At 28.6% G+C, this 26,353-nt stretch overlaps 3 protein-coding genes across 3 annotated transcripts in view; 2 read left to right on the top strand and 1 right to left on the bottom strand.

Annotated features, from left to right (window-relative positions):
- The first annotated feature begins 4,527 nt into the window (after positions 1 to 4,527).
- On the top strand, positions 4,528 to 5,702 carry LOC105622167 (probable U2 small nuclear ribonucleoprotein A'). The gene is made up of 4 exons (XM_012203596.1): positions 4,528 to 4,609; positions 4,691 to 4,731; positions 4,878 to 5,454; positions 5,662 to 5,702. Exons 1-4 carry the CDS (start codon positions 4,528 to 4,530, stop codon positions 5,700 to 5,702), a joined length of 741 nt encoding a protein of 246 aa, XP_012058986.1.
- Positions 5,703 to 6,414: 712 nt separating this feature from the next.
- LOC105622166 (NADH dehydrogenase [ubiquinone] 1 beta subcomplex subunit 7) lies at positions 6,415 to 8,339 on the top strand. Its single transcript, XM_012203595.1, has 3 exons — positions 6,415 to 6,526; positions 7,844 to 8,012; positions 8,099 to 8,339. Exons 1-3 carry the CDS (start codon positions 6,415 to 6,417, stop codon positions 8,181 to 8,183), a joined length of 366 nt encoding a protein of 121 aa, XP_012058985.1. The 3' UTR covers positions 8,184 to 8,339.
- Positions 8,340 to 11,965: 3,626 nt separating this feature from the next.
- LOC105622164 (elongation of very long chain fatty acids protein AAEL008004-like) overlaps positions 11,966 to 26,353 on the bottom strand; it is a 15,786-nt gene continuing 1,398 nt past the window's right edge. The window contains exons 2-4 of the mRNA XM_012203594.1: positions 18,984 to 19,121; positions 16,951 to 17,193; positions 11,966 to 12,145 (exon numbers count right to left, since the gene is read on the bottom strand). Of these exons, the coding sequence (XP_012058984.1) occupies positions 11,966 to 12,145; positions 16,951 to 17,193; positions 18,984 to 19,121 (561 nt within the window). The remainder of the gene's footprint in view (positions 12,146 to 16,950; positions 17,194 to 18,983; positions 19,122 to 26,353) is intronic.

Raw genomic sequence — 26,353 nt, 5'->3', positions numbered from 1 at the left:
TGATGCTGAACTATTTGCTAAAATTAAGTTTTAATTTCCAAATTAATTGCAGCAGCAGTAATTTTTTATTTTTACTAGGAATTAAGGTTGGATAGTTAAAAAGATAAAAGTTAAGTTAAAAAGTTAAAAAATTAATTAATTTTAACTTAGTTACATTTTAGACTCTTAACTTTTTAACTTTACATTTTATTCGTAACTATTAATTTTTTATTTAATTCTTTAAGTTTTTATTTAATTCTTTAAAGTTAAGTCTCAGGCATAATACGCGGCAATAGCAATAACTTAACATGAGATGAGGATTACAGGATATCAATCATGAAACTTTATTCCTAAGATGAAAGTGAAAAGTGAAAATTTTAATTATTGAAGTTAATGGAGAAATTTTTCACTAGGAAAAAAGTTTCATTAAAGATACTCAGAAGTGAGCAATAGGTGTTGACCAATGAAATTGTAAATATTCTAGTGAATCTTCTCATTTTTACAATTTTCCTCATTTCAAATTACATAATCGATTCCCAGATTTCAATTTGTTAGAAATCGTATATTTTGATGTATCTAATTTCTGACAGATTGAAATCTATTATTCCTTATTATTATCGCTATTCCCTCGTATTGTATCTGAATTTAATCATATCATAGACCAGTATGCATAGTCGAATCTTATATATTAAACAGTAGAAGAAAGGCCCCTATTATTAGAGTTCATTTTAGGTAAATGCTAGAAATCCATAGGCAGAATTTAAAAAAATAATAGGTCATTTTAAAGGGAATTTAATAAGCTTTAAGATAATGTATAAAATTTAATTCAAATTCTATTTTTTTTTAAATTAAAGAAATATAAAAAGTGAGCAAATCGCAAAGTTAAAAAATTGTGCTCCTGATATGAGATGCCCCCGAAAAATTGATAGTAAAACGCAAAGTATTATATTGGGTTGTTCAAAAAGTCATTACGTTTTTTTCATTTGATTTTCAAGTGTGTTTAATATACGTAATGAACATTAATCAATGATGTATTGGCCATTTTGTTCGATGACCTTCTGCCATCTCCCGGGCAACTTCATAATATCACGTTCATAAAATTTCCTTCTCTGCGAGAAACTTGTCTAGGTGCTATTTGATGAAGTCTTCAGAAGCAAATGGTTTTATCATTCAAGGAGTTTTGCAAGGAGCGAAAGAGATGGAAGTCTGATGGTGCAAGGTCTGGACTATACGGTGGATGTGGTAACACATTCCAATCATGTTGCAACAATTTTTGCCGAGTGACCAAACTTGTGTGTGGTCTCGCATTGTCGTGGTGAAACACCACGCCCTTACGATTGATTAGCTCGGGACGTTTCTGTGCGATGGCATCACTTAATTTCTGCAGCTGCTCACAGTAGACATCGGAATTAATCGTTTTGTTCTTTGAAAGTAGCTCACAGAAGACTGGTCTCTTCCAATCCCACCACATTGACAACATTCTTTTGGTGGATCTCCGCCTTTGCTTGTCTTTCCGGTGCTTCACCTCGCCTACTCCAACTTCTTTTTCGGCTGATATTGTTGTAAACAATCCATTTTTCGCCCGTGATTATACGCTTCAAGAACGGATCATTTTCTTCGCGTTTGATGAGTTGATCGCAGACGCTCATGCGATTCGTCAGATGAATTTCTTTCAACTCATGCGGTACCCAAACATCGAACTTCTTTACGAAGCCTAGCGATTTCAATGGCCATGAACACTTCCAACGACACTTTCCACGGACACTTTTAGAGTGGTAGCAAGCTCCCGAACCGTTGAATGCTTATTTGCTTGCACCAATGCTTTCAATTCATCGTCGTCAATCTTGGAAGGCCTACCGGAGCGATGAGCGTCTTTGACTGAAAAATCACCATCACGGAATCGGGCGAATCAGCTCTGGTACTGGCATTTTTTGATTCTGCCGTAAACTTGATGCAACTTTTCTCTTGCTTCAGTTGCTTTCTTCCCTTTTTTGAAGTAATAAAACAGAATATGGCGAATATTTTCTTCAAAATTCTTCATATTCGAATTACAATTGCAAGCATAAAACTCGAATCGCGTCAACTTTTTTTTTGGTTTTTAGGTTGAGTGTCAATAACAAATCGCGCGTAAACATTTGACATTCATGTCACGCTTGCATACAAATAAACGTGGACAAACACCATCTATTGGAAAAAACGCAATGACTTTTTGAACAACTCAATAATTAAAAATTTTTATTAATGTTTCTAAAACACAGCCAGCGCAAAAAGCATGCAATATTATACCTAGAACTCGTTTTCAGGTACCTAATCAGTAGACAATGTTTTTTAAATGTTTTTTAAACGTTTATTTCTCATTAATTTTACATTTTTCACGATTATTTAATGTTTATTAAAAAAAATGTTTATTTTACATTAATTCATTTAAAATAAAGTTTAAAAAATATTTTTTAAATATTTGTTTAACGTTTATAAAATGTTTATTTTACATCATTTAAAATGTAGTCATAAGAAATATTTATTTCATGTTTATTTAATGCTTAGTAAATATTTTATTTCACATTAATTATTTGTTTGAAATAATGATTTAAGGAAACATTTATTTAATGTCTATTAAATTTTTTTTAAAAGTTTATATGACATTTAATACATTTTTGTTATTTATTTATTTAAAATAATGATTAAAAAATATTTATTTAATATTTATCTGATGTTTATTATAAATATGAAAAAAATGTAATTTTATAAAGTTCAAATTAATAAAAAAAAATTAATAAAATAATCATGGAAGAGAAGTTAACACACACAGAAGTTATAATTGCGTTAAGTGTATCATATATAGACAATAAGAATTGTATGCATCAATACACTGAAAAAAAATATAGTCAATAATAAATATTATTTAATAAATATTTTAATAAATATTTAGTTGAATACTGCCAACTTATAGTAAGTAAATATTTATTAAATATAAAAATATATTTATTTGATAAAAGAAATGTTAATTTGATTTAACAATCATTTTTTTTATTGAACAAATATTTACTTACCGTAAATAATGTTCAGTTGGCAATACAGAACTAAATATTTATTAAAATTAACTATATTTTTTTCTCAGTGTAATTATAAATGGCGTAACGGATACAAGACTCATAACTTTGAGATCCCAGATTTAAAACCCGATCGGTAAGTGGAAAAGATTAAAATATAATTAAAAATTAGAATTAATTAATAAAATTAGTTGTCTAATGTTTAGGCACTGTCGATAAAAAAAATAAATGTAAAAAAATTCTACATTGTTATTTTTTCTAATTTTCAAATAATTCAGTTCAAATAATTTTGACATTAAAAAACGTTTTTTTAATATTAAAAGAAATATTTCTTCAAACGTTAAGTAAATGTTTTTTTAATAAAATGTTTCTTCAAATGTTTTTTAATTAAAAAAAGATGACAACCCATTATTTTTAACGTTTTTAAAAATATTTTAAAAATGTTTTTTAAATATTTTTAAAAACATTTTTAAAAACATTGTCTGCTGATTGGATAATTGGAATCAGGCATCGCAAATATAGATATTCAATGTTCATTCCAGTTGTCTTTTTTTATTATTATACAATAACATTTATACTTTAACGATTTTCATACAACATAGGAGTATGAGTTATTTCATCTTAAGAATATTCTAGGTATCTCATATTACGATTTCCTTATGGTTTCCTATGCCTTATGGTTTTACGATCATCAAATCTAACTTCTATAATTAAACAATTCAACATATCCTGTATTTTTTTATTAGTATGGCCTTACCACTACATAAAGAATTTATTGTCCAATATTTATTTATTAACAAGATTTAAATGTTCATCTTAAACTTGACATTTAAATTCTAAATTATTTATAAACAAGATTTAAATGTTCATCTTAAACTTGACATTTAAATTCTAAAATCTTGTTTTACAATGAGGCAACAGGCATCTAATAATGAATTTTCTATTAAATAATTTTTAATCCAAGAGCAATAAATTCATGGTGAAACTAATAGCATTTATTAGTTTAGCAGAAACGCCGCTATTTTATATTAGGCGCCTATATCATAATAGGAACTTTCCTCTATATATAAACAAAACAGGTAAATAAAATATAGAGTATTTTCAAAATGAAGTACATACTTATCATTTCCGTTATTTGTGAGACTGAAATTCTAAATGAAATAATAAATTAAAAAAAATAGTTAAAAAAAAAGGTAACTTACCAACTTTGCTAAGAATACGTTATATACAGTATAGATAAGGAAAATTATTATCGTACCTAATATCGATAAATGTTTCGAATAATTTCCTTGTTGTTGATGTCGCTAGTTGCTTCTAGCTTCTTTAACTTAACCTAACCTAACCTAACTAAACATATAAACTTCTTTTTATCAAATCGAGCGACGCACACGATAAGACGTGCGAGTGCTTGTAATTTATAATACATCCGGTCGCACTGTTTAATGTTTGAAAGTAGATCATTATAAAAATAGTGGTTAAATAATAAAAACCATTCAAGATGGTGAAATTGACGCCGGAACTCATAGAGCAATCTATGCAGTACATTAATCCCGTGCGAGATCGCGAATTAGATCTCCGAGGTTTGTTGCGAACGAAAATCTGTTGTTATAATATATATATCGCATTCATTCCATTACTTTTGTTTCACTGATGTGTTGCAGGATATAAGATACCCACCATTGAAAACCTAGGTGCAACATTGGTAGGTATATACTTTAGGAGAAATAATAACTTATATTTATAATATCATCATTATATTATAATCTCTACATTTTTAACCCCAAAATATATAGTCTTATTACAACATAATTATTACATTATACTACATTATTTTTCATTTTTTTGTAGGATCAGTTTGATACAATAGACTTTTCTGATAACGACATACGTAAGCTGGATGGTTTTCCACTTTTGAAAAGGATAAAGACCCTGTTCTTCAATAACAATCGTATCGTCAGGATTGGCGAAGGACTGGAACAGTATATACCGAATTTGCAATGTCTTATGTTGACTGGCAATATGATACAAGAATTGGGTGATCTAGAGCCTCTGATACCACTGAAGAATCTTACAAATTTATGTCTGCTTCAAAATCCAGTTTCTGCTAAGCCACAATACAGACAGTATATTGTCTACAGATTTCCCCAACTCAGATTGCTTGATTTTCGAAAAATTAAGCAGGCAGAGCGTGAGGCAGCAACAGAATACTTTAGAAGCAAACGTGGCAAAGAGATGGCACGTGAGATAGCTAAAAAGGTGAAGGCACAAACGGCGGGTGCAGCTGCTGACAAACCTTTGACCACTCCTGAGGAACGTAATAAAATTCGAGAGGCCATTTCAAACGCATCTTCTCTGGAGGAAGTACAGAGGCTTAGTAAATTGCTGCAGTCTGGTCACATACCAGGCGATGAAAGATTGCAAAATGGTATAAGTTTCTTATACATTGCATATATATATAAATAATTGTAGATCTTACAGAATCAATAATATTGTTAATCGTCAATATTGTTAATTATCAACAAATACTGACAATATTATTATTATACACATAAATGCAGACTTAGAAAAAAGATTATTAAACAATTTAGATTCTATTATATAATATTGTATTTTATATCATATTATGTTTCAGGTAGTGGAGCTGCGGAACCTATGGAAGAGGATGATGATTAAATTATGATAGAAGTTGAAAAACAAATTTTCTATTGTAAGTATGCAGCTTGACGGAGTAGGCCGTGATAATAGTACACATATGCTGATAAAAAATTGTATACTACACAGATCTACTACTCCTTTGAAATAATACAGATTACTTTTTTGTAAAAAATAAAATATGGAGATTAGCCTGGAAGCGATTTTCGTAACTATTCCTCATTATTACACTGAACGTTATTTTAATATATCAATGTTTATTTCAGATTAATAAAGTATTTTCAAACGATTGATATTCTTATTATTAAATCTCCCTAATTATATATAAACTCATTTTACATGAATTTGTAGAGCATCAAAACGTAAAGTTTTGATTTTTTTGAATAAATTGGATAAATATGAAATATATGAATATATATTTGCATTTGTAAAGTTCAGCTAGTGAGAAATTTCTTAACTTTTTATTTAGTTTTGACAAAATGTTTTTTTTTAACAAAATTGTTCAGATGTGGAATTCCTAAATTTTCAATCCATCAAATAAATAATTTAATAATTCATATATAAGTAAATAATTATTTAAATTAATCAATGTAATTTGGTTTTGTGTACGATATATGTCAATACGTTATATACGTTACATAAGTTAGATCAGTAGATGAGTAGATGTCAGTCCAATCCAACACGGTGCATAATTTTCTTTCGATTGTTTGCTGAATACAACTTGAATTAAATAATGGGTAATTACATCGCTACCTACATAACGCATCCCGACACAATGCCCAAGTCCGACGGTAAACCGACGTTCGATCCGATGTATGGATTTCCTAATGGTCGAAAAATCAGAGGTATGTTCGAACTTAACCTCTTTTTGTATTGTGTATTATTTTGTTATCAAATAAATATGTATTTGCGATTGTCTAGACGTGGAATCAGAATTGTTAATTGTTAATTGTCCTATGGTTTTGATAGATCCTCTTATCGAGACCGAATGACTTTTTTATGGGACTGAATTTTATTAGCCATTAATTATGTGTTATTTTGTAATCGACTTCATAACATCTATCTTACCTCCATGATTAAATATTTAAATATTCAAAATTTGAAAGAGATTTTTCAAATGTTTGCAATTTTGTTGGTAGAATGTCAGCAAAAATAATAGAATCTGTTAGTAGAATATAATAATAGATTGACTGCAGAAATTAAATAAAATCAAGAATCAGAGGATTGATTCCATATTTTGAAATGAAGGAAAAATTACAAAAATGAGCAAACTTCTAGGCATTGACCAAGATTATAAATATTTTAGTAAATTTGCTCATTTTGTAATTTTCATCTTGTTTCAAGATACTGAATCAATCTCCAGAGATCAGAGAATCAGTCGTGTGAGTACTTTCTATTTGGTAATACAAGTTGATAGAAGTGTCCTTCTATTTTTGTTATTCTCTGAATGTGAAAGATAGAATGATATTTGTGTTGACTTGTATCACTAAATAAAAAGCATCTTGCATATTTTGAAATGAAGTGAAAATTATAAAAAATAAACAAATTCACTAGGTAGGTATTGACAAATGAAATTATAAATATTCTAGTGAATTTAATTAATTTTTGTAATTTTCATCTCACTTTAAAATACACAATCTCCTTGCTGATTTACTGTTAGATTATATATCTGTAGTTTCTGCTGGCTTGGTTAAATTTAATGTAGATGCAATTAATATTGATCTGTAATAACATTCTGCTCTCAAATATATATACTAGTGAATTATGCTACTAACATTTTGCTTATTGGATATATGAAAAGTGCATGAAAATATTAATATATCTTATCGGAAAGAAGTTCACTTGAATATATGTTTTTGAATGATTTATCCATGAAAAGTAAGTTAAAATTCAAATGTTTTTATATGACTGTAATTATCTTCAATTAATTTAGTGAATAAATGTTTTGATTTTTAGTATGACATTTTGTTATTTTATTTGATTGTTTTATCATTAATATTATATTTAAAAAATTAGAATATGTTATGTTTTAATTGTCTATATTTATTGTTAACTGAAGAGTTATATCTGATTAGCAATAGCATTTATTCAAATTTTATATTTTAATTAGATATCAGGACATGTGTTTCGTCCAGATTCTAATTAGTATGCCAAATTTACAGAGATGCCATTGTCAGAAGAAGATATGATGGCTTTCAAGATTCCTTATGACAGACGCGATTATTGTGCCCACAAGTATATGGAATTACATGAGTGTAAGAGACGTCATTATCCCTTCATGTTGAAGTGCGCGCATGAAAGACACCAATATAATGAGTGCTACGTTGAAGAGTAAGTATCTCATATTGTTTGGAATACCTGTATCATATTATAAATTTTCAAGGTACACATTAATAATAATATTGTATCTGTTACAGTTACGTCATAAGAATGAAAGAGTATGAAAGAGAACGTCGTCTTCTTGAAAGAGAAAAAAGAATACAACAAGCAGCAGCAGCGTAAAAGTCCACTGAATTTTGATAAATTTGATTCGTCGTCGTCGGTAATTTAGATTGCACATATGTAAAAAGGGAATTGTGTCCCGTAATGTGTGTCCCTGTGTATATAAGCTATATCAATAAAATGTATTTAACAATAAATTTTCTTTATAAAACGATAGATAAACGCAGTAATACTCTTTGACAATTTATGTTAGATTAATATAAAATTCAAAGCTAAGATCGAACTACTGGAAATTATTTCGGATTTTGAGCACATATTATGATAACTATTTGGAATAAATTCCGATCGGAATTATTCCGTTTTCCCTAGAAAACATAATATAGAAATCTAGAAATAATTAAATTCTAATCGAAATCTGTTCCAGATAATTCCATAACATGTATCCTAAAAAATGTAAGGTATCTCATACTTTACAGAGCGATAAAAAAGTTTGTGAGATGTTTGTGTACTTATCATATAATTATATAACAAGCTGATGTTATTTATTATAATCGATTTACTATAAAAAGTGCAGTGTATTAAAATGCTTACATTTAAATAATATTTTCCAAAATAAACGTTTAATAATAAAAGATGATTTAGACAATTTTAATGTTTTAAATCTAAACAATGTTTAGATTTGACTATTTAATTATTAAAAAAATGTTTTAACTACGTAACTATTTAAATTATTAAAAAGTATTAATTTTTTTCTTATAAGTAAACGAAAAAAATGTCATTATGATAATTGAAAGTTTTGCTTTTTTCGCCTTGAAAAACAAAACATTTAATTGATATTAAACATTTACAGTGAAGCATTTTGAAACATAAGATATTACTTACGATGCTAATAAGTTTTGGTATATCGAAATATGAGAAATGTCGCGTTGGAAAATTTTCTCGCAAAACTGGCAAATTTAATGAAATAAAATTAATTGTCTTTATAGAAACTAAACATTATCTAAAATAAAACGTTTTCAGTTTAAAACATTTTTTAAAACTAAATATTTTTGTTTTCAAATAATGTACTTTTAAAAACATCTTGAACATCTTTATGTGTTTTTGAATAAGATACTTTTCAAAACTAAACATTTTTTAATGCTCTCACTTTTTACATGCTCGTTTAGAAATATCTTTAAAAGATTTTAATATCTTAAAATTAAAAATCTTTCATGATTGTTAGGCAATTAATTTGCAGATGCAGATTCAAAGAATTCATATTCAGAGTCAATATTTTAATTAATATTTTATTCATCATTACAAAACGAGAGATACAATATGTACAAGACGGTGCACGTACGTGCGATCGGTGTATGCGAGAGCCGTAACCCTAAGATTATTGTCTCGCGTCGAAAGAATAACTTATCGTCTTATTATACAACTGTTAAACCTCAAGAGTCTTATTGTAATCGCCCCTCGGCCATCGTCCTGCATTGTTCGCGGTATCGTTTCGTGCGCTCCTCGTGGCTGCGCAGCTTCATCGAGGAAATCGATAAAACGGGAAGCGTCGTGCGGACGTGCAACTCCGCGGGTCTTCTCCGACGCCATCGGACCGTGCGTCCGCGCCGGTTCTATCGCCTCTTCGCGACATTCGTAATCCCGGAAGTAGAATAAGTGGTGAAACATCAGCGTGGTTTCGCGAGATAATTCTCTCCGTTAAATCAAATAATATAAATATACTTCTATGTACATATATCGCCTCTCTGTGCCTCACAGAATGGTGAGTTTAACAAAACGAATCGAAGCAATAAAATATGTATGAAAATTAAAATTTGAAATTTCCTTCATATGTATTAATATATGAACGCGAATTGTTGTTAAGCGAATTGTTGTTTAACCATATGGAAAGAATGATTTTGCTGAAGCATCAAAAAATTTAGCTAGATAATACGAATCTAAAAATAATTTTGTTAGACTGTCAAAACTATTATATTGTATGAAACACTCAAACATAATGAGCAATGCTGTAAAAGATTTTGGCATTCTAGCAATCAGCTTGAACATTCTACAAAATTATTTTGATGATTTAACAAAATTTATTTTCTGATCTATATCTAGCTAAATTTTTGAATATGTCAATAAAACTGTTCTTTTCGTGTGACAAGTCGTACGAAAAGAACAATTTTGCAGAAATATATAAAATTTAATCAGATCTGAAAATAATTTATTGGACTGTTAAATTAATTATATATGAAACATGATGAACAATGCTATAAATAATTTTTATATTTTAGAAACCCGTTTAAGTATACATAATTATTTTGATAATCCAATAAAATTATTTTCAGATCTGTAGCTAGTTAAATTTTTAAATACTTCAGCAAATTGTTCTTTCCATGTATGATTTTTGAAGAAGACAGGATTTGTATCATGTATCATCGATGTGGACACATGAATTTTTTCACATATTTCTAACTATTTTTCGATATAAATTTATTGGTAAGAGTCTGTCGTAATCTATGTCGCACTGCGGTATCTGGGAGTCTCTATAGCATTGGCCAGCGTACATTGCACCTTTCCCGATTGCTCCATTTCTCAAATTGAAAAGTTGTAGCAATCTCGGTTGTTTTAAATATAATACAAAGATGAGCTTCTTAGATATATTTTTATTTGTTTTACATTAATTAATTGGTTCTAGAATTATTTAAGAATTAGACATATTGTGCGCGTGTGAGTCTTTAAATTTTTATTTTAATATTTATACATTACATTGATTCTAAATTACAAATATCGAACACAATTGCACAATTTTTAAGACTGATTTATGGCAGAGTATTTTGCCAATTGTAACCAATGTAATTTTCAAACTGTGTACATTTTATTATTGCTTCGTTTCGTCTCTATGTTCCCTGTTGTGTTTATTGCAGCATCAAAGTTCTAGATTTTTTCATCCTCAAAAAGGAGAAAGTTACATTTACCATTTATTTTATTTAATTTATTCCTCGCGACGTTTCTTAAACTCTTAAAGAACAATGTTAATTGGGCGATGGAGACCGATTAAAATTATAATAGAGGCAACATTTTAAAGCTATTGAAGTTAGTCCAAAGTGCGCGCGAGACCTGAGATATCCTGTGGAAGATACATGCCCGGAAAGGGTACAAAGGGTAACAAATAAAAATATTCTTCTGTGAGGAAGAAATCTTCGTTCTCCGTACCAATGAAACGTTTGACCTCGATTATCGGAAAAATGTTTCAACGTGATGTTCATATATCGGAAGCCAATACAATTTATCTCTGCAAAAGCAATCAAACAATCACATTTGATCGCCACTGGACGTAAAGGGATTTCTAATAATAGACAGATCCTTCCTGTGTCATCGCAGACTTTTCATTGTATGTCCTTGGCAAACAGATAAGAAATATAATAGCATTAACCCGTTAACCAACCCTTCTTTCCCATTGTCAAATTTTCTGACAGATTTTCCCCTACGCTATTTGCAATTCTTTGTAATTATTTATGTATAAGAATTATTGTCGGCATAATTTTTTTTGGCGGCCATAGTTTTCTTTTTATCGACCTATTTATACTTCTATTATTTTCAGAGTAGATTAGGAATTTCAATATCTCGCGTGTAGATTTAAACGTGTGTATATTTAAATATTTAAATTTCTCATTTTGTTAACCCAATTTTCAAGTATATGACTGGTCAATGAGTTCCTCATCTGTCGGTACATTAACGAGCATAAAAGTTCACCGGTGTAGAAAGGAGCTACATTTCAACGCGATATGTGTGTACGTGTATATTGCGTGTTTCGTTCGTCGGAACGAAGATTTTCCCTTTCGTATGTTCCCTCGTGTGTTCTATTCAGCCTTGAGTTCCTTTGCGGACTTTCCTTTGCGGTAAGCGGACCTGTAAAAGTCGGAGAAGAGCACGAAGAAGATTGTCGCATGAAGTAGAAGGAGGGTCGCAATCAGTTTGGGATAGCCGCAATCGAAGATGAGAGCCTGTGCGCTATGCACAAACACCAGGAAGAACTGCACCTGCAAAATCAATTCAGCAATTCAGCAGAACATTTAACAATACAATCGGACACTAAAATTTATAAGTGGTGAGTAAAACTATCGAAAGTCAAAAGCTGATATTTATAGTCGGATCTCAATTTTAAGACCGTTCGAAGTACAGAAGATGTCATCTTAAGATGTCATGAACTAATCAGAGAGTCGTGTTAGCATCTTAAGATATTATTTAAGACGGTTTTCAAATAAGAATAGACTATGAATATCATCCAAATTAAATCTGGAAGCACCAGAACTCTGGATTTAAATTCAGAAATCTTAAAATTTCTATATTTATATAAAAATTATATTATATATAAGAGTATAAATTATATTATGTATAATAGTATAGATGAATCTTATAATATATCATCAACTTACATAATTAATTGACATAATTGATTTAAGCTTGCGTCTTTTTTAAAATACATGTTTAATAGAGAATCGATGTATTTACACCGTGCGCATTATGTTTTTCTCGATTTCTGCACAACCGTGCATTGCATATTACTCGGTTGACGCGATCAACTTTGTATTGCAACCGAATTCATTAAGCGATTCGAAGAAAGAACGCAATGCAGTATGTAGCAATAACTATTCATATATCTAATATATCCAGCGCATATCGTTCTCTCTTAACATACAACAACCGAGAGGCCAGTCCGTGAATGAGACAATATTTATAGCGTGCGAGCGTTGTTGTTGGTACAACTTTGTGTAAGATTTACCTTACGAGAGTTAGATATTTCTCATGTCTAAATTATCTTTGAAGATCAGTATAAAGCGTGAGAAAAAAACAAGATTCTTAGTCAATGGAGTGAGTCGTCACACATAAATGTCAAACATGCGTTGACTGATTTATAGAAAGTATACGGATAGGTGTGCGATGGCCGAGTTTCCGACGTGTGGATAGTTAAATTCACCATGAATTTGTCAGTAAAAACTCGCACTACTTTATTATTGATTCTTTCAGTATCGTGTTTAATCCTATCCTCAATCTAATTTACATAAAACGGGATTTGCGAGCGAATGTGTCTGATTCTGAATGCGTTTACCTTTGAAAGATTATATTTTATATGTGTCTCAAAAATATTATTATATTAATATATATTATATGTTATTATATTATTATATATTATTATTATATATATATTATTATATATTATATATATTTATTATTATATATATTATATATATTATTAATATTTTTATTATTTTTATTATTATCTATTATTATATAGCAAGCTACTAAATAAGTGTTATTAAATTAAATTTTATTTAATAAAGGTAATGAAAACGTATGTAACGTTTTATTTTAGATCTATAAGTAAGCTGATAAAACTATTTTCATATAATTTTTTATTTCGCGTGAATTTACGACATTTGCGTTTATTACGTGATTTAAAATTAGAATTTTTCAAACTGAATAATTTGCTAAAGCTCTGTTCATTTATTTTTAAATGTCAAAGAGCTCATTATTAAATTTCGAAGAAACCGAAAAAAAATCATTGATAATCTAATATTTAATTAATTTTAAGTCTTAATCTGTGAAATGATTTGATTGATGTTGAAACAATTGTGTGAATTATTTTTTACAACTCATTTAATATGTCATCATACTAATTTCATATCATACTAATTTTGCGATTGATGTATTTATTGCAATATGTGGGATTTTCCAGACAATTTACTAGAATTTTATTCTTTTTACTCTCACTTTATTTAAATGCCAAACATCTTGCATCTTGATTTCGCTGACTATGCCATAGAAAAATTTTTTGTTAGTGTATTGCAATCGACAACCTTTCACGGGATGAATTGATTGGTTTAAGAGTTTTAAAAATGTACGCGTCTATTGAAAAGTGATCGAAATATCACGTTCTTTAACTTCTTGAACTTTTTATTTAATTTCGTTCCACAAAATTAATTTTCAAGTAAAACTATGAATTTTCGATTATTAGCCATTTAAACAATCAGATATCTCATTTAAGTCCTTTGCGTATGTAGAAGTCGATGTAGCAACCGCGATACGTGAAAGATTAAATGACCGCATATCTATAAATCTTTTCGATTCAAAGTACTTTCGTCATTGAAGACATTTTTTTTTAAGTGCCGCTTGTATCCCTATGTTCTCGTCTTATGATGGAGTTCTTCGAGAGAATGCATCATGAGAGGATACAAAGCGGAGTCACACTTGTACCTCGGCCGGACATATTCGTCGGTATGTATCAATAGTCTTGCGAGATAAACTGGGATAGGTTGAGGCATATAGGTGAGGCTTCGTAGGTATGTGGCCGGTTCGTGGTAGCTCGCGACGACGACACGATGACGACGGTGGCGGCAGCGATGGTGGTGCCGACGAGGACAGACGAGGATGACGGCAGTGATAATGACGATGGTATCGATGGTGGTGATAGTGGTCGCGATGATGGTGATAGTGGTGGTACACAGGTGCTGTATGGCATATCGGAATGCCAAATTGTTGCGCCACTGCCAACGTGTTTGGCCGAGTTCGGCGGCCGGCTAAAGCGAGGTCTAGTCGAGTCGAATTGCCCAACGCGCGTTGTACTTTTCACTTTCCCTCACCCCTACCTACGTACGCTTGGCGTGAAATTTTGCCTAGGTAGAGACCAGGATTGACCGATCTAACGAACACCAATGGCCCAGAATCTGCAATCGTGAGTTTGTTCGCGCAATTCGCATATCCGGGCCGACCGCGCCGATTTTTCGAACGTGTCCTCTTTTCAACGATGAAGTCAATTTTAATGATCTCCCTATTAATAATTATGATATTCGCCCTTTGTCGAACGAATTCCATTGATTTTTCCGACTATCTCGCAGTAAGATGATTTGTCAAATATTTTCCGTTTTTATTATGACTTTGGATGGTCTTTGGTCATTCACTTATGCGTAGCATAAATCGAGCTTGCATTTCGCAAAATATTTTATTTCAATTTCGTCTCGTAATAAAGAATCCTATTAATCGATAAAATAAATTAAATAATTAATAAAATTAATTAAATTTTAATTATAAACTTATGTGTATGGATTATAATTAAATATTGAATGCCTATTTAAATAAATACAAAAATTTAAAAAAATACTTTCTGAAATGTTTTAAGCGTAAATAATAAATAATAAAAATAAAAGGTGTAAATAATAAATAATATAAAAAATATATTTTTTAAGTCATTGTATCGTAAATTTTTGTAATTATACCGTAAATGATTTACATATTAAAATTTTTTATTTATTTTAATAGCATATAAGATAATTTTGGTTTATTTTTTTTTCAAGTAGAGAAAGGATGCAATACTTTTTACTTAAGAGATAAATAATTTAGAAGCTACAAATGTGAAACGTATTATCGCGTAATTCGTTTCAAGTCTACGCAATGTATTTCATTGCAAGTTTCGTGAAATACTTCGTAGACAAAGTACAAAGCATTAATCATCGCAGTTTTTCCCATTAATTTAAAGCGTGCAATTGATTTAAAGTCATTATGGTCATCGCTGCGAGAAATCCGCGACGAGAGACCTATTTTTGATCTTAAACTGTAAAAGTATTTTTCTTTGCACACAAGAAAAACTAGTAACGAAATACATTCCGTAAACTTCAGTGTGATGGGTGAATCTATCTTTAATTATCAAAATTTTCTATCTTTAATTTTCCCAATAATTATATTGTTCTAACACATTATAAATTCTATTGCGTCACTGTAATTGGTACTTAGTGTCTGATTCTCATCTGAAAAACCTGTTGTTAGAACGGTGGTACATTGCGTCGAAAAATAGATTCGTAGGAGGAAAGCAAACACACTACGCGTCTCGACAGACGATTAGCATAGTTCACGTATTGTCGATGTGCACCCTTTAAATCTTTAAAGCACACTCAATGGGTCAGTAGTGTCTATCCATTCACTTTCAACAACGTGGGTTATTATCGGCATGACACGAAACCCAATGCGTTGTGCAAGAAGAAGGTATCACGAATCGGTTTTGATCCGATATGAAAAAAAATCGCTCGCGCTACTATCGCACATTCGTAATTCGGAACATTGAGTCGTGTTGCACTTTTGCGTTATACTTGCTTGGCATTATTGCGTATAATCGTGTGTACGAACCGACAAACATCCAACCGGCTTAAATTATACGCTATATTACGAGAAAAGAATTCCTTTTTTAAAAGATAATAATTTTTTTCTTTACGTCAAACATATAATTTATCTTAAATTGATCGATATAATTCGGAGCAAATTTTTATCTCTATGATTTTCTACGTTAAATCGTGTTTAAAATTGTGTAATTATATGTGTTAGAAAAGATTCCGGTTATTCTTCTATTATATTTTTTAAATTTAATCTAAATGCATCGTTTAAAAATTGCGCATATTGTTTGTGTTTAACTCTAATTCTCCTTAATTCTTAATTCAAATCCAATTGACATATAAATGATAGTTTAAGTTTATATTTTATTTTAGTTTAAAAAGAGATATTTTAGGATTTAATTTAAGTGTACCCATTTAAAAATTGCACATATTGTTTGTTTTAATTTTATTTCTCTTTAATTTTTAGTTCAAATTCTTTAAACATCGTATGAGTAGTAATTCAAGTTTATTCATATTAGTTTAAGAAGAGATATTTTTGAATTTGATTTAAATACACTATAAAAATTGTTGATTTTTATTTGTTTTTTAATTTTAATTCTCCTTAATTATTAATTCAAGTTCTTAAAATAGATAGATGAGTGATTTGTATTAATTTCAGAAGAGATGCGACTCGATTGACTCACCAACTGTACAGTAGTTAGATGCTTTTTCCACCATAAGTACTTTTGAAATTCTGGGCCCATGGCCGCTAACATGTAATATGCGTACATGACTACGTGTACCGCATTGTTTATGAGATTGCCCAGGGTGCCATGACCACCCGCAATAAATTTCACGCAGATCCACGTCTCGAGGGGTGTTAGAGAATGGTGATACAAATGGAGGAATGTCACCTGACTATCCTTCTTGCGCAATATGAAGAATACCTGAAATTTCGATAAACAATGTCATGAAATTTTGCAAGCTTTTGCAATTTCCTTACTTAGCTTGACTTTAGATTCATTGACCTATGATTTAGTATCGCGTCCGCTTCCTCTGTCGTAACCTCAAATAAATTGAAAGTAATGCGAATTAATAAGGCATATAAGCCTCGGCTATTCCGAAATTAAGAAAATAGAATTAAGAAAATAGAATTAAGAAATACTTTTTACTAAGGAATTTATTTTTCCTTAATTTTTAATTCAAATTTATTTCTCTTTAATTTTTAATCAATCAAAGGCGTTAAAGTTTTGGAACCTTATCACTTAAAATTATATATTAATGGTTTAAAAATAATTTATCATTACTTAATTTTAAATAGTTTATTTACTTTGTTTTAGTTTATTATATATTATATATTATATATTATATTTTATTATTATATTTTCGAATTAGTTTAAGTTTTAAAATAAAAAGAAATAATAGAACAATCTTATCGACCGTTTATTTTGAAAGGAAAGAGTAAGTAATATTTTATTGTCATGTTAATTGCCGGTAATGCGAGGCTCGAGTTGTATTTCGTGGAAAATATCTACGTTTATTAACGGAAACGCGATGATTTTCGTCATCCAGGCACGATAGAACGCGATAGTGAAAACATATACCGGCGTCAAAATTGAGCAACGAATGACGAAAAAAAGCCCGTTTCACGATGATTCCTGCATTCGGTTGAATTTCGCACACGCGGTGTCGAAAATCTGTTTAAGCGCTTTCTCTCTTTATATCTCACTTTTTCGTTTTGCTGGCAAAGCTAAACACCCCCTTTACGAATTGTCGGGTTAGAATACCTAACAAACGAGTGGCGATCGGTCGATTAAATCTTATCTGCTCCTTTAATCCGCTGGTATTGCGTGCTCGACAGCGATTCGGCACTGTTCTTGCTCACTCGCGCTAATGGGAATGATTGCTTAAGGGTTATTGCGCCGCGAGAAGGGATACACGAGTGTTCATACATAATTATGCGATTCTCGCGGAATAGCTAGCGGGGAATAGTTTTCCACTTCTCTCTTTTTTCACCTTTCGGTCTATTTACGCGTATATACATTCATTGAAAATGCAGAGCGTTCACCAGATCCCGGACAAACAAGAGATAACGCAATACGTTTTTCTTAGTTGATTGCGTGTAATTTTCGAAAGAAAAGTAAGTTTGCGCGAATTAAGAATCGAAAGCATTTTTCGTCCTTTTATTCGAATTAAATTTGATCTAACAGAATTTTTTGTATCTCGCATGACTGAAACTGGTTTTAATTACTTTGCATAGAGATAACTCAGTATATTGATGGCATAATTCCGTTTTATTTCCAAACCTGAGGTAAATATTTGCAATAACTTTTGTTTTTAAATTAAGAAAGGATCTAAATAAAAATATAAATGCCATAAATACAGAGGATTATTTCTTTTTAATAGAATATAAGAAAAAGTTTCATGTATCTTGATATATATGCGTTTTCTAATAAAAAGATATGCATCTCAATAGCATAATTTTATGCTTTGCTATTTCGGTAGCTTCAAAAAGAATCGAAAGACATTTTTATTTTCATTACATTTTATTTATTTGTTTTTACGAATTTAATACACGCACAAATTTAATTAACAATAAATATAATTATAATGTATGTCTTCGTATTAGTATTTCTTTATTTAAAATTTAATGAAATTTCAAATTAATCAATTTGTAGGTTCTGTAGTGACTATTGTTAGTGTAACACGTATGTGAATTTATAAAAATGACACGTACCGTGTCAGCGAATTCCGTAAATTTGCTGATGAAGTACCACCAACAAAGGTTTGCCATCCTCAAAGCGGATGGATTGTGGGAGTAATCAACCGGTTGACATTTATAGCTGTAGTCCAACAGCCATCCGGACATTAAATGCTGTAAATGAATGAGAAACATTCAGTTAACTGTATTAATTACCTTTGACGTAACAACTTATTCTTGAGCGATATTCTCGACTTATTCTCATAAATCATTAAGATAGATAATAGATAGACCACAAATCGTTTATTTCGACATTAACAAGAAAGTTTAGAACGTTCCAAATCATAATGTAGGCTGACGTAACGTAATTTCGTGTAATATCGGTTTGAACAAATATTGATTTTATTTCATCATGTCAGAAAAATGATAACTATGTTTCGGTGCGAGAGATGACGAAAGAAAACAAATTATAGTTACTGAACGGAAGAGGAACACTACAATTTAGATAATTTATAGATATATATTTTATATTTCTTTTAATATATTTATAGTACTATTTAGTAGTACTATTTATAATTGCCATTAGTATTTAAAATCAATTTGATATCACTCTTGCATTGTTTTTGGTGTCCTCGATTCGATTATAAATCGGTCCGAAAGTCTACCTTGAAAAGACTGTGTTACACATGTTACCAATTTTCATACAACGAATGATAGCAAGTATAAATCTGTTTCAGGAGAAACTATAGGTTTTGAGGTCATGTTCCATTTAACATATCCAATCTTTAGAAAAAGCACTGTTATGTTGATACTCATCTCAATGTTGGCTCTTGATTATTAATTCTGATGATTAATTCTTTCGCTATATGTTGCGTATATTTTGAATATTAGCAGCTGTCGTTGTGGAAACTATGAGTTCTAACAATTCGACAGATATGATCATAATATGAATAATTTCATTAATTTTCTTCTATACAGATAGGAATCGCGATTGCGATTTTTTACTTTTCGTTTAGTGTCATTCGGAAATATACAGACTGCAAATCTTAAAAGTTTTATTTAAATAACATGAAATAAATAATATAAAAATGTATATGATAATAAAGATAATATATATGATAATATAAAAGATAATAAAAACATACATGAATAAAAATGACAAATTTATGCCTCATTTTAATTTATGATAATTATAATAATTTATGCAGTATTATACTTAAAAAAGAAGTGTCTAATTTTAAGATATTAAAATTTTTATTTTTTGTCTTTTTTAAACGCTTAAAGATGTTTTAATTTTGAACTTTTTTTAATAAACAAAACTAAAGCATCTTTAAATGTTTAAAAAATGGGGACAAGAATAAAACACATTTCTTTTTATAGTGAATTAAAAGATTGAACTGATATTAAAGCAAAGTCAATGTCAATTGAGCTGAGAAAATTAATAGAATGAACGCATACGGATGTATGTATAATTATTGATCCTAATCACATGAACTTCACCTGATAATGCTTTAATCTTTTAATCGTTTATATAAATTATGATTTTGATATTTTCTTGTTTGAATTTTCTTCCGTCGATCTTAATCAATATTTCCGCGAACTTTATCATCATGTATCAATATAACATACATAAATTAGAATTAGAATTAACTTCCACTTAATTGGAAGTAAAATAATATTATTAATAAAATTAAATGTATTAAATAAAAAAAATATACTACAGCATGAAAAATTTATATATATATATATAACAAGATAAAAATTTTTTTTGTTAAAATATATATACATATATAAATATTCAATGAAAAAATTATTTTTTAAATACCTTATATTTTTAAAATAAATTTTTAGAATTTTTAGAATTTTATTTTTTTTTAATAGAATGTTATTAAGTTAAATTCTAGGGCAGATTTTTTTATTATCTTGATCGCAATTGATGATTTATATATTGTTTCATTCGTTATTTTGAAGAGAAGAGCTGCCACAATTTCGTATTTTAAAGCAAATCAAAATTATCAAACTACAACGAGTAGAATTATCTTGGAAAAGCTGTGCCATTTTGCGTATATAAAAAGATTTCCTGACCGACTCTCTAACTGAAGCAGCAGTTATTGTGGTTAGTCACTTTTGCACAAAGTGCACTTTCGCGCGGATGCAACCGTTCATTATCCATTCCTTGGCGCGTAAAAATTTGTTTTTTGTCTGATCTTCCGCACGGAGTTTTACTTTGTCTTTTCGATCGTGCTCCATGGGAGTGGTATAAACGGGACTTGCAATCAGTACTTTATGGAAAGTTGAAAGCAGGATGTCTCGTTATAATGAAATGAGTGTGCGAGTGCATAGATTGATTGAGTAACGATTGAGATTTAATTACAAGGAGATACTGCAATTTAGATATATATTTTTCTTCCTACTCGTTTCAGACTACTGTACAGATTACTGTACTTCCTGTACAGGAAATGACTACTATATATAAATAAATATTTTAATAAAATAAATATTTTTATTTAAATGCAAAATCTGAATCTTATTTAGAATATACGTTGGATATTATATTTTAAGTTAATAATTGCCATGATTAATATATCAAAATGTAAACGCACAAATAGGAAAAATATCGATACATGAAATTCGCGGGAATATTGATAAAGATTGTAAAATAATGGAATGGAAAAATACAATTTATTGGATAAGATTCAAACAGGATGCATCTTTACATTACTTTAAAAGATTCAAAACAATAGCTCATTAACAAATGAAAAATAACTCGCTGTGACTTTAATATTCAAAGACTTTAATATTCATAGATATTAATACTTTGCGGAACAAATCTCACATTCTGATAAGTTTTTGTATAAAATAAAGAATAATATGTATTTCTGTTTATAATAAGTCTAGGCATCATTGGTATAAGTAGGTCAAGGTTACCGACGGAAAAGCAGAAATCCCATGTGTTTGGAATTATATAATTATGTCGTAAATCTTTTATTAGAAAGTTGATTAAGATCAAAATTATGACAAATTTGATGCTTAATTATTTTTTTATAGTTTATAACATATAGTAAAAAATAAAATTTTAAATTAAAAAAAAATGTTTACGAAACGATTAAGAGAAAATTTAGTAGTATTTAAATTTTTGATTTCTAAATATTTAATTGATTGAATGTTATTTGAATTTTATCGATATTTTGTTTTTGTCTGTATCTAAATTAATTATATCATTTGAAGAATTGGTTCAAAACTTGAAAAATTTGTAATAAATCTCTACTTCAATTCTTGAATATTACTTTATTCAATACTTTTTGTAATATTGGCTTTGCAAGATTACCGCTTTTTATAGTAATCGCATTCTTATGGAGACATTGCAGATATTTTGTGAACGTTCAGTGAACGGGTATATATCTAATTAAATTTCACTGCCTATCATCGCATATCCATAACTATCGATTTAAAAGCTAATTCGCAATGAATTTGAAAACTAATTAATTATAATATACAATTAAAGGTCTAATTATGGATTATTATTAATTAAGATACAAATTAATTGAATTTAATAAAGTTGAAAATAATTAATCACAATATGAATCTTCACGTAATTTGTTTCACACAAATGCGTGTTAAAATAAGAAAGTCAATGATCGAGGCAATAAACTAAATTATTTCATTTCTTTGTTATAGGTCATTCACATTTTATTTGCAAGATTGAGAACTACTTGAAATTTAGTTATATAAAATTTACAATTTTATTTTCTTGTATTTATAATATATCGTATTTATAATATATGTGTTTATTTTGATTTATATTCATTAAGCCATGGTATTATGAATTTCTCTATAATTATAGATCAAGTGTGCTTTTTGATTTCTTAGCGGTTTGCATAAGAGTTATAGATAAGATAAGATAAGAAAAACTTGCTCATTATATATCTAATATATATAATGATCTCTATATATATATGTGTGTGTGTGTGTGTGTGTGTGTGTGTGTGTGTGTGTGTGTGTGTGTGTGTGTGTGTGTGTGTGTATGTGATAACTAATTAAGACTTATAAAATTTAAAATTAAGACATATTACTCTCTTATTTAAAAAAATGTGATACAACTCAAAAATGTGATTTTTTAGCTATTACCATAACTAAATTCATACTAAAGCTGCTGATAGTATCTTGTTAGAAATATCGAAGGTGTTAATTTATTAATTTCCTATGCTTGTTTTCAATTAGTGAAAAGTTATTTTGATATTAATTATATCATTAGGATTATTTGTATTATATTTATGTACTTTCAATATTTTGTACAGTATATCTATATAATACAGTGTACTATATATCTAATACAAAAAAGAAAAATAGAAATAATTTGATATTAAATGAAAATCAATCATTAAAAGTGAACTAATTTAATTTTATAGAAAATCATTATAATTAAAAGGAGATGAGTTTTTATAAGGATCGTAAAATAAAAATAACATTTGATCATGTTAAGAATATATTCTTTTTACCAATATTATTTGATTAATCAATAATTTTCTATCAAATTAAAAAAAATTGCCCTTTCTTTTTCTGTAAAACTTATAACGAATTTGATTGGATATATTAATGCACAAGAGTGCATATTATAATCATTTTTCGCGTATTATAATCATTTTATGTACTGATTTAATTTAAATAGTAAAAGTAAAATACAAATATTTCGAATTATAAAATACATTTTGCCTAACAATATTATAAAGTGTATTTATTTAAGATTTCGCGATTTAATCTATTTCTACAGTTCTATAAAACTAGCAGACCAAATCAACAGAATCCAATCGACTTATTGGACCTATTAGAATTTTTATTCAAAATTTTAGTACTCATTTTGTACTAAATTGTATTATTAATGATAATTTTGTAGCACCGTGTGCCATTTAAAAAAAATCATAGTGATGCTAGCTTAATATTAAGTTAACAGAATCAATTCAAAATAAAAGAAAAAAAGAAAAATAATATTCAAAAATCAATAGGATTGAATTATTGTACTATTGAACTATTGAACTATTTGTACTATTTTGTACTACCAAAAACAATTCTACGTATCATTATGTATCATTTCCAAGAAAACATTGGCGTTATTAATTTAATATTTAAGCTGGCAGGATCATAAAAAACAACACAAGAGAAAAAATTAACATAACTAAATTTGTACTAATTTGTACAATTGAGAGTAAATTAATATTTTACATGTTTTCTCCTTAAAATGACTTTATTATATTTACAATCTATGAGGTATATCACGTCAACATTTAAAATCTATAAAATCGATCTCATGCATTTTTTTTGTGCAATTAATGATTCAATGATATAATAATATTCGCATGAGCGATATTTTTTATGAATTTCTGCAACTTACAAGCGTGAATAACTTTACAAGAAAAATCTCAAATTTTTTTCGCGAAATACGTGTCTCATGTTTCTGTAGTAATATGTTAGTAATTTAAAAAAAAATATAATGATAATGTTTCAAAGGAACCCGATTTGATGTGAAATGCCTCATAGATTGTGAGTATATACTAATAAAAAAATTTTAAGGAGAAAACATTAACAAAGTATTAATGGTACTTTTAATGGTATAAATTAGTACAAATTCAGCTGTTTTAATTTTTCACCACTATTTTCTTGGATATTACACATAATATAGAATTGTTTTTGAGTTAGTACAAAATAGTACAAATCCTACTGATTTTTGATATTATTTTTCTTTTTTCTTTTATTTTAAAGTCCTGCCAGCAATATTAAGCTAGCATCGCCGATTTTTTTTTAAATGGTACACAGTACAAAATTACAGCTCTAGCAAGATCAAATCAGCAGAAATCAGATCTATCGGAATTTTTAGTACTCATTTTATACTAATTATATTATTAATAGTAATTTTGCCTCATAGATTGTAAGTATATACTAATAAAATTTTATTTTAAGGAGAAAACATGTAAAGTATTAATTTACTCTCAATTGTATAAATTAATACAAATTTAATTATGTTAATTTTTGCTCTTGTGTTGTTTTTTATGGTCCTGCCAATTTAAATATTAAATTAATAGCGCCAATGTTTTTTTGGAAATGATACTTAATATACAATAGAAGATATAATAAGAATAAGATTAAATTTGAGAAATTTGGAGGGATTATTAATATTTCAGATTGATATTTCAGATTGATTGAAAGTCCGACAACTATCGGCAATTATAATTTCTGAAATTAACTCATTTAAATGAATATATGTAATACTTCAACATCTTAATATTCAGACCGTAGTGGTGCTTCGTAAAGTAATGTATCTAACATAAATGGTCTTATTTCCAATCTTATTAGTTAATATAGAATTGTTTTTGTAAAATAGTAAAATAGTAATTGTAAAATAGTACCAATTCAATCCTATTGATTTCTGATATTATTTTTCTTTTTTTCTTTTATTTTGAATTGGTTCTGTCAACTTAATATTAAGCTGGCATTGCCACGATTTTTTTCGAAATGACACACGATGTAAGATTATCAATGATACAATTTAGTACAAAATGAGTACTAAAAATTTTGATAGGATTTGATTCTGCTGATTTGATCCTGTTAGTTTTATAGAGCTTATTTCTACTTATATTAAACATAGTTTTATGTCGATCTATGTACGATGACCTTAATGCGAACATTGCATTTGATCGAATTCGCTATTAATTTGTTGTGTCACTTTTGAAATAAGAGTGATATGAAAACTGTGTTATATTTGGTATCATTTAAGCTGAACGCATTACTCTGCGCGATATACATTGAGAGAAAAGTATTTAGTATTAGTGAATATAATTACATGATAAATTATGATTAAGAGTTCCATTGTTATAGTTATTATTATATATATAATATATATAATATTAATAATATTATATATTATATTAATAATCATAATGATAAATTATGATTAAGAGTTCCATTGTTATAGTTATTATTATATATATAATATATATAATATTAATAATAATTATTACACTGCTGTAATATTAATAATAATATTTATATTTAGCGTTCTACTAAAAAAAAATATATAGTTGGCTCGAAAAAATGGACTATAAATTATAGTTAAATTATGATAATTGCAATCATTTTTTTATCTTAGTGCAACCGATGAAGTTCTAAGTCGAAGTCTCTTCTTGGATCTTTGTCAATGATTATATATTCTATTCATCATATCTCCTTTCACTGTCATACTTAGCCATATTGGTTCAGCGAACGAGAATTATACGTGGCTGTTCATTTTGAGTTCATAATCCTCCCTGCGATTAACCATCCCATCATTTTCAATCTCGAATACGTACATACGGCATACTTACATCGTGACCTATATATATATATATATATATATATATATATATATATATATA

The sequence above is a fragment of the Atta cephalotes genome (assembly GCF_000143395.1).
Source record: "Atta cephalotes unplaced genomic scaffold scaffold00041, whole genome shotgun sequence".
NCBI classification, from domain to species: Eukaryota; Metazoa; Arthropoda; class Insecta; order Hymenoptera; family Formicidae; genus Atta; species Atta cephalotes.
This window is presented reverse-complemented; position numbering and strand designations above follow the sequence as displayed.